The sequence below is a fragment of the Dipodomys spectabilis genome, unplaced genomic scaffold, assembly GCF_019054845.1.
Source record: "Dipodomys spectabilis isolate Male_0828 unplaced genomic scaffold, ASM1905484v1 ptg000024l, whole genome shotgun sequence".
NCBI lineage: Eukaryota > Metazoa > Chordata > Mammalia > Rodentia > Heteromyidae > Dipodomys > Dipodomys spectabilis.
The window spans coordinates 32,275,708-32,291,690 of record NW_024870701.1 but is presented as its reverse complement, the minus strand read 5'-3'; the positions used below and the strand labels follow the sequence as shown (position 1 = coordinate 32,291,690).

Below are 15,983 nucleotides of genomic sequence, written 5' to 3'. Positions count from 1 at the left end.
CAGGAAGGCCCCATTTGGATTTCTGGGTTGCTTAGTCTGCTCAGAGGACAGTGTCTGGTCCAAAGAGATTCATTTTCAGCTTGCACTTGGACTCTGTAGCCATTACAAACAACAAAACAAAACAAAAAAACACCTGGCCTATGATTACAGCTAGAAGTTTCTTTTCAAGAGAATTGTGCTTTCGAATCACCAGTGAAGGGCCCCAGAAAAAGAATCCGACGTCTTTTTCCTTTATGTTCCTTTTGGTCTATCTGTCATCGTCGCGTTGGGAGGTGACCTGTGCCCGGGTGAGAGTTCCTCACATCATGCTTTGGTACAAGTGCTGGAGGTGGACGAGGAGCCCCCTGTGCTCAGGTCATCTTGCCACTTCTCCAGGCTGCGGCGCCGGGCGTTCATGAAGAAGTTGCTGACGGTGGTGAGCTCCAGGCCCAGCTGCTGGGAAATGGTGATCTGCATCTCCTTCGATGGGCGCTTATTCTCCTTGAAGATGGCAAAGAGTGTGCGGCGTTGGAGGTCGGTGAACACCAGGCGGGATTTCTTCTGGGAATTGTTCCTGTCTTTGTTTGGTTCTTGCTCTTTGCGTTTGCATGCTTGAGGGGAAAGAGAAGGAGAGAAATCAGTGATGGTGGCTGACAACATCGACAAAGTCATGAGGCGGGGGGGGGGGGGGGGAGGTAAGCTGTTCAGCTTTATTGTACAGACTGCCCAGTTGCCAGTAATATCCCTTCCCAGTTCATTCTGGTGATGGAATGCCCTCTGTATAGTTGGGGGTAGGAGAAAGGCGAGCCAGGGCTAGTTCCCAGTCTGCTCTGGAACTGATTGTGATTATCTTTCTCTTTTAGTCACTGCTCCCATCCACCACACCCTGAAACTTCTTTTCTTTCTTTCTTTTTTTTTTTGATTCCTGGTGTGATGGGGAGAGTGACCTTTTGCCAAGTCCCCAGCGGGGAAAGAAGCCTGGGGTGGGGGGCGGTTCCTCTTTCATATTCACCCTTTAGAATTGTTTTCAGCTGAGCTGAAATTACCTTCTGCAGTCAAAACTTAACAAGTGCCTATTTTCTCCTCAAATCAAGGCTTTCTATCCATAAGACTCTAAAAATTGTTAACAGAGCAAAATTAGAAGTGACAGAATGATGGTATCATCCTGACCCAAATCCTCTTCATCTAGACTTTTGAAAAAGTGAAAAGACAGGAAAGGAAAGGAAAGGGAAAGGGAAAGGCAAGGCCATGAAAAAGACTATCTTAGCCTATTCTACATTGGCTAGCTTGAAGAAGAACAGGTACAGGAAGACAGGAAGTGAGGGGGTGGGAAGAGGTCCAAAGTGTCAGTGGCAGAGCTTTAGGGCCCAAGGTAAGTCCACGACTACTTGTAGAATCGGGTTTAGCAGGAATGGGTATCTGCACCTGACTGATGTATGTAGACAGGACATTGAAATCAAAATCCTACGATGTAGCTAGCAAGTCTGTGTAAATAGTCCTCATGGAGTCCTTTTTGGATCACGGACCCAGGGAATGTTCAGGACAATGATAAGTGGCATGGTGACTCTTTCAGGAAATCGGTGCACATCCCAGACAGATTTGGCTTCTCAGAAAAGTGACCAATAAGGCTTTAATACAGGAGGACGTACAAAGCATCAAGTTGAGACGCAAGAACATTTAAAAGAAATCCCTGCTCTTGAAGGCACCGTACAGCCTTAGGACAGCCGTGGAAAGCCTTAGGAAAGGCAGTGATCTCAAAAGCCCTGATGTGCCAGGGGTGGGGTGAGGAGGTCTCTAAACCTCAATCCAGGTACTTTCTGCTCAGCATATTCTGCAGGGGAGCATCCTGTGCAGAGGGGTCCCTTGGGCATCTGAGGAAACATCCAGCCAGCCCCAGGTAGCAAGCCCAGGCTGTGGTCTTACTGTCTATGTTCTTCCCAAATCTGCATGTTGAACTCCTAGCTGCCTTTCATTTACACGTAGTAGATATTAGATACAGATACATGGTGCTTAATTTCAGCATTATGTGTCAAAAGTACATAAATAAAAATCCAAGCTTTCAAGGTGAGAGGGGCCGTAGGTGAAGCCCTCAGAAATGGGATTAGTGCTCCTATCCAACAGACCCCCAGAGAAGCAGTGAGCCCCTTCTACCATGTGAAGAAGCATCGAGAGCTGCTAGCTCTGACCCAGAACACGGGAGCTCAACAGACAGGAAATCTGCCAGCACTGTGGGAAGTCACAGCTAGGGAAATCTGGCAGAATGTTTTCCATTTTGATAAGAAATAAATGGAGACTGAGAAAGTGAAAGTGATAGCCCTAGGGCCACACCCCAGGTGTTCGGCTGACGGAGGACTGGCACCATTCCCTACTGCCCTGTAGGTGAAGCTTCTTGTACGGCACCTTTGCAGAGCACAGAGCACATTCTGCATTCTGGGCATTTACAGTCCCCCCTCAGGCCCTTGACCTCTCTGCTACTGCAGCTTCCTAGATTCCCACCCCTGCTCTCAGCTCGTGGGATGCCTGGCACCGAGCTCTCATCTGGAGGATTCTCAATAAGCAATGCTGCATGGTAATCTAGGCCAATAGTTTTTGCAAACACTGGCCGAGGTCTTGTGCCAATTGCTATTTTTTAGAGCTAAGCATACAGCCCTCAACTTTCATACTAATATTAATTATCCTCTGCTAGTACTGTTGTTGTGCTTGTAATAGGATGTTTTAGATCACTCCTTGGCCTTTTAGCTAAGATCAAATGTAAGTAGGATAATTAAACAAGGCTAATAAAGGTCTGTATTGGTTTTGTCAGGGTATATTTTGTGAGACATAGATAGGCTAGATGCAATATATATATATATATATATATATGTATATTTAAGAGAGAAGATTCTTAAAATGTATGACAACTGCAAAGACAGAACAGATCAAGGTTTCTGCCCAGGCATTCCCAATAATTCTCTGAAGCCACCAGATTCCACACCATCAAATGCAAAGTGGTAGCCAGGCACCTGAGCATTCAAAACCTCAAAATAACTTGCCCAGAGTCCTTAAAGTTGTCCATTGTCAGCCTATGATTCTTATTCACAAAAGTACAGTCAGGAGCTGAAGGAAATAAGGGCTTCGCTTGCTTTGAAAATCTAGGAAGCAGCTGATGGACTGAATACTGTCTAGTATGAGGTTGTGAGCCTCAGTATTCTTAGAATAAGCCATGGTGCCAGGTTTTCCCAAAGGAGGAGCAGAGGTGAACTGTACTCTGCAGTCCCTCTGAACCCATTTCTGAATAGCTAGGAAAGTGCCAGTGACTCTCTACAGCCTAGGAATGTGTTAGAAATCCAATGTTGAGACAACCAATGCTCACAGGTGGTACTGTCCAAGTCCTGCCACAGCCTCAGGCTGGTCAGTCTCTCTTGAATGAAATCTGGCTACAGAAGGTGCAAGGGTAGCACTACTCTAGACCTTTCAGATCTATTCCTCCTCGTTCTTCTGGAGGGAGGACATGCTATGGGCTGATGAATGTACTGTTGATGGGGTGGCGTGGCTTATAGATCTTGAAGGGCGTCAGTATTCTTGACATCCCTCTTTCTCTCCCCAGGATGGGCTTCTTTGTGGGGCATGAGGAGCAACAAGAGTTCATTTCTATTGTAAAGACAGAGAGATCATTTATGTCCCTACGATGGGATGACCTACCCAGGCTATTGTGTCCTTCCTCCCTTTCCTTCACTATTTCTATTTCTGTCTGTCTGTCTCTGTCTCTCTTGCCAGACCTGGGAATTGAACTCTGGGCCGAGGCACTGTTCTTGTGCTTCTTTTGCTCAAGGTGAGTGCTCTACCACTTGAGCCACAGCGCCACTTCCCAGCTTTTTTGAGTGGTTTATTGGAGCTACGAGTCTCTTGGAGTTTCCTTCCTAGTCTGGCTCCAAACTGTGATTCTCAGATCTCAGCCTCCTGAGTAGCTAGGATTACAAGCCTGAGCCACTGGCACCCAGCCTCCCTCCCTCCCCTCTGCTCCCCTCTCTCTCTCAGAAAGAATAAAGTTGATTCATTTTAGAAATACTGAAACGGTTTGAGACGAACAAGTATGCACAGAAGATCTGTGTATAATCTGTGATGAGTCACAAGGGACATAGTCACTAGTAGATGCAGGTTCCTTAGTAGAATAAATTTTCACACCACTCACTTCTGAGGGGAAACTGTAAGGGAAAGAGGTTCTGGTTTTGACTACCAGCCACTCCTGAGATCCAGAGATGTCAACTTGTCTTTGACTTGGTGGCCATCAGGTTGGTGGAAAGTTTTCCTAGGCTCTAGGAACTTAGCTGCAGCATGACAAGCCGAGACCCGCCCACTGGTGGAGAAAGGTGACCCCAATCCCATCTATCTGGATCACCCTGGTCAGTGTACCCAGCAGCTGGCTGCAGATGCTTAAGTGAGCCCAGCTAAGGCCAACTAAGTGTGGTCTGGACTGGCAGGACCACCCAGCCAACCCACAGATTTCTGAGCAAAAATAAATGCTGTTTTACGCCAACCACCTTGTGGTTCTCTATTGGATATAATGATACCGAAGCCAAGAACAAACAACCCTCCTTAAGGGAGGAGCCAGACACAGGGGAGAAGCCTCAGCTCAGAGTCAAGATAGCTTCTAATTCTGTGCCAACCAGCTATCAGCCTGTATGACCTAAAGCCTCAGTTTCCTCACCTACAGACTGCAAATTCTAGTGCCCACAAGGCCAGGATGTGAAGAGGCTAGCTGGACTGCTTAGTGCACGGTAGGTGCTCAGTAAATGTGACTATTCTTTTTTACTTCACAGAGGAAAAAAAACCAGGAAGGTGTTAGGTAAGGTTAAAAATTCATGATCTCAACTGCTTCTCCAAGCCTTACTCAATCATAAACTTCGTAAACTTCCCAGAGGACTAAATGGCAAATAAAAGGTTAAAAATTTTTGTTTCCCTCATGTAATTGTCTCATAGCCAACTCCCAGCCTTGGAGAAGAGGTAAGACTGTAGGATGTGTTTTTATATATGTGTCAGAGATCCTAAGAGGTCCTGGACCACTGGTGTTTCATGACATCACTAATTTATATCTAAATAGACTCTACATAGGGTGGATATTGTTAGCTCATAATAAATAATGCAGAAGTGCTCCTTGCATTCAGTAAATATTTGCCCTGAATAGTTCAGGAGGATCTTGCCAGGATAGACGGTGGGAGTGGGGGAAGAAAACCACCCAGTGAAGAAGGGAAATGGACTCGCTGTACTTGCCTCCTCCAAGAGTTGGTCTTTTGGTACCAACAGAACCCCATGGGAGAGGCGTGCTGTCTAAGGAGACCATTCTTCCTCTGGAAACTAATCTTCCATAGTCAAGAGTCTCTCAAATAAGTCCAATAGGATCCCTTGCATTGAAGCGAGGAAGCAAGAGGAAGAATGATACACTGATGGTGCATATTTAATGCTCAGTAAGCCATCAGTGCTGGTAAGTCTTAGTCATGCAGCCTCTTGGGCCAGCAGAGAGACAGATGCCAGCACTTTGCTATAGGGACCTGGGATGAGGGGCCGACTCACAGACTTGGGCTCAGGGTCTAAGCAGTTCCATCAGCCAGTGAGGGCCAGTGGAAATCGGGAGCCCTGGTTATCACCTGGCAGGAAGGAGTGCTTGCTGTTATTATTTGATTTCTGTGCCCCCTAAAATTTTGTCAATTAAATGGTTTGCAGCTTAATGCTTTGCATTTTTCGCTGCCTTTCTGGTTCCTGGCTAATCACCAAAGCCTGCCTTTTCCCACAGAGTGAGGAAAATTGAACTCTTCACTTCCCCTTTATTTCTCCCAATGTCTTTGGTCTGAGTCAGATGGGAAACATAACAGCTTTGCTCCATGCTGGCTCTCCTCTGAAACTGTCTCCACAGACCAAATGCTTCTCCACTCAGGCAGGAGAGCCAGTCACCTTGAGACCAACATCCATTTTGGAAGGCCAAGAGCAAAGACAGGAGGGATGTGCTGTGCAAATGGACTTGGACCATGTCTGGTTGATGGGTTCCCTGCCTCCTTTTACTCGCTTCTAATTGTAGCTGTAGGCAAAGCCTTGGCAAGACTAACCTCTAAACCATTTGGCAAAATATCTTGGGCACACAAGATACTCCAGGAGGAACAAACCATGGGCCAGTCTAAGAGCTGCTCTCCCAGCAGCCTGGCTTATTAGAATAAATAAATAAATATTTAGAATATATTTTTGAGAATGGGGGTAGGGAGGCAAGTGAGGAAGAGAAGAGAGTTGGAGAAAGAAGCAAGAGAGCACAGGAGGACTATATAACCATGAGCACACCCCACCTCTTCTGGTGTCTGTCTTCTGGACAGCCCTAATTAGACAGACTAGGGGGAGTCCTCAGGTTCAGCGATGCCTGGAGTCTGGAGGCTTGGTGTTGTCAGACATGGAGTATATTCACCCTGATACATTTCTGACCATGAGGTTATTTCCTATGGTACCCCCCCCCCCTCACTTGGAAACTGTGAAAGATCAATGATAAGTTACCTGCCTTTCTCCATACTCCAGAGCCCCTGCTTTCTCTTGAATGTTGGATAGGCTATTATAAAGCATTTTCTGTTTAACAGAAGGCAAACAGTACAGTGACCTTTCTCAGTTGGTGAGCCTCAAAGACATTCTTTCAAGTTTTATTCCCTGTCCCAGTGGAAAGTCAGTGCATGTTAGGGATCAGGAACAGAAGGCTCTCAATGCCTGGCATCCTGCTTTGCAGGGGAAGGTGTGGCAGAGGCCCAGGGTGGCCACAGGGCAGGAGGAAGGTACAGCTCTCTGTGCCCTGGGCTGCAAGTTCTCTGTCACCTGCCAAGTCCTCGGGCAAGAAGCACACAGGAGTGTGCACACCAATTGAGGATGTGCCCACTGCTTTTACTTCCCTCTGAGCAGGAATTCTGAGAGCAAGAACAAGGAGCTCCCAAGAGCATGTTGCTAAAATCCAACCAGGCTGCTAGGCCAGAGCAGATAGAACACTGGGGTCTCAAGGTAGGAGGACTTAAGAGACCATTTGGTCCGATCTCCTAATTTAAAGATAAGGAGACTGGATAGCATGATTCACTCAACCTAAAGAGCGCTAGGCAGCACAGAACCCTGAGAACACAGGCGCCCTTCTATCCATTCCCGTGGATGTTTAGGAATACATGGGGCACTCAGCCCTGGAAGTCTCAGTTGTCAGCCGTCTACTCTGCCTACGCAAATCCTGCAGAGAAGGGTCTCCAGCCGTGCTGCATAGCTGCATCCCCCCAACCCATCCAGGAAGCCATGAGCTATAAAAACAAATACTTGATTCTGGACAGGAACATCTGGCTTCCAATGGCCAGAGAAGCCCGGGTAACCTCTCTCACTTCCCACTGTAATCACTTCAAAGATTTAAAATAAAAGCTTTACCACACTAAAAAACGACAACTGCAGTCAACCGGTTCTGAACATTTTTGGGGATTTTTTTTTAAATCTAAACCCAAAGCCAATGGAGTTGGATTGAAAATAACATCTGGATTTAATATTTTTAAAAAAAGAAAAAAGCCATCTGAATCCCTTAACCTCTCAAATTCAGTAGTTATCAGTTTGCTTGGACGGTGCTGCCTTTTGCAAGGCAGTGCTGTCTACTCCTGTCCACCTGCCCATTGAGAATTGCAACTTGAGAAAACTGGCAAAGAAAACTGGAGGTGAGGTGGAGGCAAACGGACACTGGGGGTAGTCGATCACTTCTTTAGAGAATATTCCAGATAAGCAAAGGACAAGACATGATCCTGATGTGTTATGAGTATATTGGGGGAGCCGGTGCGGGCAGTTCACACCAATAATCCTAGCTACACAGGAGACTGAGATCTGAGGATCAAGGTTGGAAGCCAGCAATCAACCAGAAAAACGCTGGAAGTGGAGATTGGCTCAAGTGGTAGAGCACTGACCTTGAGCACATACGCTAAAGGACAGTGCCCAGGTCCTGATACAGGCACCAGGACTAGTTAATAGAAAAAAAAATCACCAAACAAAAAAACAGCAAGTGTATGCGACTGGACAGCTTATGGACAACTGAGGCATGGAAGTAGACCATGGATCAATGTCTAGCCAGTAGGTTCCAGTGACAAAAAATGCTGTTGGAATAGAAGCTAAGCTAAGTGTATTTACTGGCCATTCAACACCATCTTATAATGAATATGCTGACACCCAGAAACAAACTAATGAACAACACACACGTCTTTCTACTGTCTACTTCAAGCTTGAATGGGCTTTTTGCCATTTGTGGACAAATAATCAGGATCGAAGAGATGGATGAAAAATAGTGGAAACTAGGAAAAGGGATTGTGATATGCAAATCAGAAAAATTTCATCTGAAAACATGAACAGTTAAAGATCATTTTAAAGAATCACTTGATATCACAATATAATGGCAAAGAAGCAATGGCTTTTGTGAAACAGAAAATGGAATTTATGAAGAAAAGCAGAAATCTATAGAAGTAGGTGTCATAAAAAGGCAACAAGATAAAGAAGTTTCAGGAAACGAACAATTAGTAGGAGCACTGAATAAAATAAAGAATAAAACAGGCAATGATTTCAGGGCTAGGATTTGCAGCTTAGGTGGTCTTTCCTGTTGGGATGCATTCTTAGTTATATAATGATTCACAAACTCTACATACTTTTCATAAAAGCAAAATAGCCTGAGCTAGGTGCTGGTGGCTCATGCCTGTAATCCTAGCTACTCAAGAGGTTGAGATCTAAGGATTGTGGTTTGAAGCCAGCCTGGGCAGGAAAGTCTGTAAGACTCTTATCTCCAAACACACACACACACACACACACACACACACACAGAGTCAGAAAAGGCACAGTGGCTCAAGTTGTAGAGTGCTAGCCCTGAGCCAAAGGAGCTTAGAGACAATGAACAGGCCCTAAGTTCAAGCCCCAGGACTAGCACAAATAAAGAAAGAAAAAGAAACATAGGTCCTATGGTTTCCCTTATTTGCACTAACTAGTACATGTGTAGGACAAATAGAAAAGGTCAAAAGCTATGTACATATGACCATACAAGATAATGTTAAGTGAAATGAACCCTAAGATAGGGACACAAATATTTTTTTCTTGCTGCTATCGTTTCTAACGTATTTATAATATACCATGTGGGGTTTTTTGTTTCTTTGTATGCTCCTCCCCCACGGTATAACCCGTTTTCACTGCATTAGATGTCGGTGCTCTGCATCTTGTGTGTGTGTGTGTGTGTGTATAAATATATATATATATGTATATATATATATATTTCCCTGATTTGGGGAGGGGAAAAAACAAAATGCTTAAATAGCAATACAGGTTGACCCACTGTAACAATGAGATATACAGACACTATGTTGAAAATGAAATTTATAACTTTGGTGGGGTGGGGGGAGAGGGGGGTAGTTGTGGAGGTGGGAAGAAAGGGATGGTAGGGGAAAAACAAAGGAGGAGGCAACAATGCTCAATAGGAAATATACTTATTACCTTGCTCATGTAACTGTAACCCCTCTGTATATTTTTACAATAAAAAAGTACAAAAAAGAAAGAAAGAGAAAGAGAGAGAGGGAGGGAGGGAAGGAGGGAGGGAGGGAGGGAGGGAGGGAAGGAAGGAAGGAAGGAAGGAAGGAAGGAAGGAAGGAAGGAAGGAAGGAAGGAAGGAAGGAAAAGAAAATAGCCTGAAGAATACTCTTAGTTTACTAAAAATGTAATCAAACTTAAAAGTGTAAGAATGTGATATTGTCCAAAGGGAAAAAGAACAGCCAATACCGTGGGGCTTTTTCCAGACTCGCTTAGGAGATTTATCACATCACCAATGGACATTTTTTGGAAAGGCTACACTAAAAGAGCTGCCAAAGGGGGGCTAGCTTGATGCTCCCTTTTACAAGATCTCAATGATGTGAAGATTCTCAGAGTTTAGCACTAGATTTGGAAGTCTAAAGATGATTTTAGAGGTCAGACCTGGAAAGCCAAACAGCTGTGCCTATAATAAAACAAGAAGAAAATGTTCAAAGTGTCAAAGTTTCAGATGAGACCTACAAGCACTACTACTGCTCAATATTATGTCAGAAAAGCAGCCATACAATAAGAAAAACAAAAAGTAAAAATTTAGAAAGGAGTGAAACTCATTTGTTTAATGGCAAAGATTGACATAAAGTGAATACATTGGCACTAATTGTGCCAACTGTCCTAATTGTGTAAACTAACTGTTTAGCCACTCTGAGGCTGTTTATAATGCATGATAGCAAGGTATACAGAATTCAACCAACCAGTTGAGTTTCATAGTAAATGATAAAGCTGGGATTTGGGTAGTCCAACTCCAGACTCCTTCCACTTCGCAGCTACTCTATATTGTTTCTCCAGTCAGAAACAGAACCTTCATAATTATACACTAATATGATTGTTTTTTTCTTAACTTAGAAAACCTGAGAGCTTTCAAGACAAATTAGAAGTAATCAGGAAGCTCAGCAATGTGGCCAGTTACCAAACATAAAAAATCAATATTGATTATGTGTACATAGAAAAATCCAAGTGAACACACAGATAAAAATGTTAGAATAAAATATAAAATGTAATAAGTTTTCCTAGATTCACAATTAGTAAACAAAAAGATCAATAGTCTTTTGATATAACAAATAAAAGGTTAAATTATTATTTATGTAACTAATAATTTATAATTATGATATTTATAAACATTTATGTTTGTATATATATGTAAGTTTGTACTTATATGTATATAGTACCATATAAATATAAATATTTGTACTTAAAACATCAAGGGTATAAAATATATTTAACAGTGCAAGTCTTTTGACAGAGTAAACTTTTTAATACTTTGTTGGAGAAATCATGGAATAGCTAAAGATTAATAGACTGGAAGACTCAGTACTATAAAGAATTTAATTCTTTTCATATTGATCTATAGATGCAATGTAATTTTTCCTCAGAATCCCCATGGATTATCTCCTTTCCTTCCTTCCCTCCTTTCCTCCCTCCTTTCCTTCCTTCCTTCCTTGCTTCCTTCCTTCCTTGCTTCCTTCCTTCCTTCCTTTCCTTCTTTCCTTCCTTCTAGTCTTTGGAATTTAATGAGCTGATTTTGAAATTCATATGGGTATGTGAAGACCAAGAACAATGGACTTATTCTTTAAAATTTTTAAAGAATTATCTTGAAGTAGTACAAAGGGGCTTTGATTCACTGTGTCAATTTATGAGTATAATGTATCTTGATCAGGATCACCCATTCCATCATTCTCCCTCTTCTCTCAGTGAAGTTATTATATGAGAGGCCTGACTTTATCAAGTATCGAGGTCTTCAATAAGGCTACGAGGGAAACGTACTGGGACAGAGCATGTGAACACTTGATTTCATGACACAGTCAGTGGTGCGGAGCCTGGGGAAACTTCTTTCTCCACATTCTTCCCAAGAGTGGAGTCAGCTGACTGGCTGGATGGTGTGATGTAATGCTTGGCTTCTATTTCATGTCATACACAAAAACTACGCGGTGCACGGGTCGCAGATAGTAATGTCAATGGTGAACAAGAAAACATTCAGAAAAGTAGCACGGGGTAATATCCTGGGAAAGTTCTCTTAAAATTCAAAACACATACCAAGCCACAGGTAAAAAAAGATTTATGCATTAAGGCCCGTTAAAATGAAGAGCTTCTATTTATCAAAGACAGTGAGGAGAGTGAAAGGATATTTGCCTTGGATATTTGCCACATGTGATTGGCAAAGGACATGAAGCCAGAGTACATGATAGCTATTGGAAATCAATAAGAAAATTGCCGACATCCTAATGTGGAAGACTGGGATCGGCACTTCGCAGAAGAAGAAATCTGAATTTCCAATAATTACATCAAAAAGATGCTCAATATTATTAGCAATCCAAGACAAATTAAAGCAACAGTCCCCTACCCGAGTGGCATTGGCATAAAATCTGAAGAGTGGGCAAGGACATGACTCTAGCAGAAAGCCTCCTGGGCTGCTGTCAGGGTACAAGTTGGTACAGCAGGTTGGGAAGCTGCTAGGCAATATCTGTAAGGTTAAACATCTTTGTGCCTTGTGATCAAGACATTCTGCTCCTGGGCAGACTCCCTTGTTGAAGATGGTGGCATGTGCCAATACACATGACCTTGGCTTCCACCACTGCACTCAACGCTGGCCCCACTTCCAACCACCAGCACCTCCAAGCCCCGTCCAAACCCTGCCCTGGCCACAGGGAGAAATGTCCAAGATGCCCAGGGAAATGCTGTCCATTCCAGCACATTTCTCCATCAGTGAATGATTGGAGCTGACACACAAATAACCTAGCCCCCTTGTTCTTGTGCTGGGACACCAATTTGGGTGTGTTGTCTTTGGAGTGTCCCAGTTACCCCACAGGCAGAAGCACAAATTGCCACACTGGGAAGGTGCTGGCTAAAGCAACTCTGATTGAGCTCTGCTTGGCTTCTCCACTCATCTACTAGTGTTTGCTTAGAGTCATCTTCCAAATAATCTAGCTGTACCTAAGTCTTCACTTCCGGCCTGTTTCCAAGAGAACACAAACTAAGGAAACCTACAAAAAGGTACATGTACATTATAAGTACTTGTGCCAGAATGTGCAGAGCAGCTGTTTGTCATCAAAGTCAAGACAGCCCCATGCCCTTCAACAGGAGAATGGATTTATCAGGGCACACTGGTAATGGAATAGAATGAACAGCTATGGGCTGGAAAGGTGGCTCAGTGGTAGAGCGCTTGCCTTGCATGCATGAGGCCCTGGGTTAGATTCCTCAGCACCACATAAGCAAAAAGAAAAAAGCTGGAAGTGGCGCTGTGGCTCAAGTGGTAGAGCGCTAGCCTTGAGCTGAAGAGCTGAGGGACAGAGCCTAGGCGCAGAGTTCAGGCCCCATGACAGGACCCCAAAAAAAATTAAAGAAAAAAAGAATGAACAGCTATGAAAAAGGAAACTACTATGACATGCATCAACATATATCAGCATGGATGTTGGGAAAAAACAAAGCCCAACATGAAGAAATAAACACCAAGTGGGTGGCATTTTTTTTTAAGTTAAAGACAGCAAAATACAGTCATTAAGGGTACTTAGCTGAATGTTAAGAACTATGAAATACAAGCTAGATATGGTGGTAGGTACCTGTAATTCTAGCTACCCAGAAGACAGAAGCTTTTAAAGCCAGCCTGAGCATAGGTAGCAGGACATTTTCTCAAAAAAAAAAAAAGTTTTAAATAAAAGGGCTGGAAGTATAGCTCAAGTGGTAGAGTGTTAGAAAGTAGTGAAGAGCCAGGCACTGGTGGCTCACGCCTATAATTCTAGCTACTCAGAGGGCTGAGATCTGAGGATCCTGATTTGAAGCCAATCTGGGGAGGAAAGTCCGTGAGATTCTTTTTTTTTGCCAGTCCTGGGGCATGAACTCAGGGCCTCGCCACTGTCTCTGAGCTTCTTTTGCTCCATGCTAGCACTCTACCACTTGAGCCACAGCACCATTTCTGGCTTTTTCTGTTTATGTGGTACTGAGGAATCAAACCCAGGACTTCATGCATGCCCGGCAAGCATTCCACCACTAAGCCACCTTCCTAGCCCTGTGAGATTCTTATCTCCAATAAACTACCGAAAAAATTCACAAGTGGAGCTATGGCTCAATTGGTAGAGAAAAAAAAAAAAAAAAGCAGGGAAAGTGCAGAGGCCCTGAGTTCAAGTCCTTGGACCAGAACACCACCACCACCAACAATAACAATAACAAAAACAAAACCAAAAGAAAGGGGTGGAAACTTGGATTCAAGGGGGTAAGCAAAGGGAACATTTATCCCAATCATTAACATTTTTATTTTATTTTATTTTTGTCAGCTATGAGGCTTAAACTCAGGGCCTGAGCGCTGTCCCTGAGCTCTTTTGCCCAAAGCTAGTGCTCTATCACTTTAAGCCACAGTGCCACTTCTGTTTTTTGAGTGGCTAATTGAGGATAAGAGTCTCAAATGGGCTTTTCAGCCCAGGCTGGCTGAACCACAATCCTCAGATCTCAGCCTCCTGAGTAGCTAGGATTACAGGCATGAACCACTGGCGCCCAGCTATTGTTTTCATTTTTACAAGCTGAATATTCTGTGTATTATATAAGTAATTAAAAACAATTTCAAGTAAGGTGTGGTGACTCAGGCCTGTTATCCTAGCTACTCAGGAGTCTGAACCTAGAGGATGATGGTTCAAGATCAGCCTAGGCAGAAAAGTTCACTTAGACTCCATTTCCAAACTAACTAGCAAAAAGCTAGGCTGTATGTATGGTAGTACAGGGTAGCCTAGCAAGTTCAAGGCCTTGATTTCAAACTCCAGTACTACTAAAAACAATTAACAAAGGCAATATTATTAATGTAGTTGTTTTTCAGTAGCAGAACATTTTTGTTTTCTCTTCTCCAATTTAGAAATATTGAGCATGCATTACACTGTGACAATCTTTTTATGTTGTTTTGAATCTGTGGCAAATGCACAGTGTAAAAGTTTTCATCTCAACCTTTTTTTTTTTTTGAGACAATGTCTCACCATGTAGCTCCAGCTTGGCTTAGGACTGTGTAGCCCAAGCTGCCTTCAAACTCTTCATCCTTCTGCCTCAGCCTTCTGAGTGCTGGGATTATAGACATGCACCATCAAGCTCAATTCTCATCTTAACTAAAAACAGAAAAATTTCACATTGTAGAACTGAAACACTGTGCCCATTAAACAACAACTCTGATTTCCTTTTTCTTAGCCATTCTACTTTGTATCGGTTAGGCTGACTATTCTAAGTGAAGCCACAGGCTCTAATTGTTTATAGTGACCAGCTTATTCCACTTTAATATGCTCCAGGTTCATCCGTATTGTAGTATGTAGGGTAGGTAGGGTGGGAGTAGTAATGGCTCCAGTGGTAGAGCACCTGCCCAGTTGAGGCTCCTGAGTTCAAACCACAGTACCACAAAAAAAGGGGGGTGGGGAAAGGTAAAGAAAGAAAAAGATAATGTAATATACTATCACATGTATTACAAAGTTCTTCCTTTTACTGTGTGTGTGTGTGTGTGCTGGTCCTGGGGCTTGAACTTCGGGCCTAGGCACTTGCTCAAGGTTAGTACTTCTGACTTTTTTGGTAGTTAATTAGAAATAAGAGTCTTGGGCTCACTTCAAACTACAACCCTCATATCTCAGCCTCCTGAGTCGCTAGGATGACAGGCATGAGCCACCAGCCCCTGGTGAACAATATTCCTAGGCATATATGCATGTAAGCACATTTTGTTTCTCCCTTCTACTCTTGAGGGACACAAATTCTGCTGTAATAACCATAGGTATGTATACAAATATCTTTTTGAGACCTTGCTTTTGGACCATACCAAGACATGATATTTCTAGATCAAATGATCTGATTTAAAATTTTGAAGAAAAGCCAAATGGTTTCCACAGCAGCTATTCCATCTAACATCCCAGCAACAGTGCACAGGTTCCGATTTCCCCACATCTTCACCAGCACTCGCGTCCTATTCTTTTTTTTTTTTGGGGTCCGGTCGTGGGGCCTGAACTCTGGGCCTGGGCGCTGTCCCTCAGCTCTTCAGCTCAAGGCGAGTGCTTTACCTCTTGAGCCACAGCGCCACTTCTGGCTTTTTTTCTTTTTGCTTATGTGGTGCTGAGGAATCGAACACAGGGCCTCATGCATGCAAGGCAAGCGCTCCACCACTGAGCCACCTTCCCAGCCCGCGTCCTATTCTTTTTGATAGCAGCCAATGCAATGGATCAAATAAACTTTTAATTGAGAGAACTTGATGTTAGAGCTCTAAGAAGGAGCCAAGTGTCCAATGGGCCACTCAATGCCTGGCCCCACATCTGTTGAAATGGAGAATTCATCTTCCTTACTCTCCTGTATCTGAGTTCCCAGAGCAGATATGGCTCCACTTGTCCTCACCTCACATCACAGAAGATGATCCTATGATGCTCTTACCTCACAGCTCCTCCCCTCATCCTCAACTTCCTCCTCTTTAAGAATCTGCTCCTCTC

The 15,983-nt window shown here is 43.6% G+C and overlaps 1 protein-coding gene across 1 annotated transcript in view; it reads right to left on the bottom strand.

Moving 5' to 3' along the window:
- Positions 1-303: 303 nt before the first annotated feature.
- Positions 304-15,983, bottom strand: part of Onecut2 (one cut homeobox 2) — a 37,085-nt gene continuing 21,405 nt past the window's right edge. Inside the window, exon 2 of the mRNA XM_042675332.1 lies at positions 304-590. Coding sequence (XP_042531266.1) covers positions 304-590 — 287 coding nt within the window. The remainder of the gene's footprint in view (positions 591-15,983) is intronic.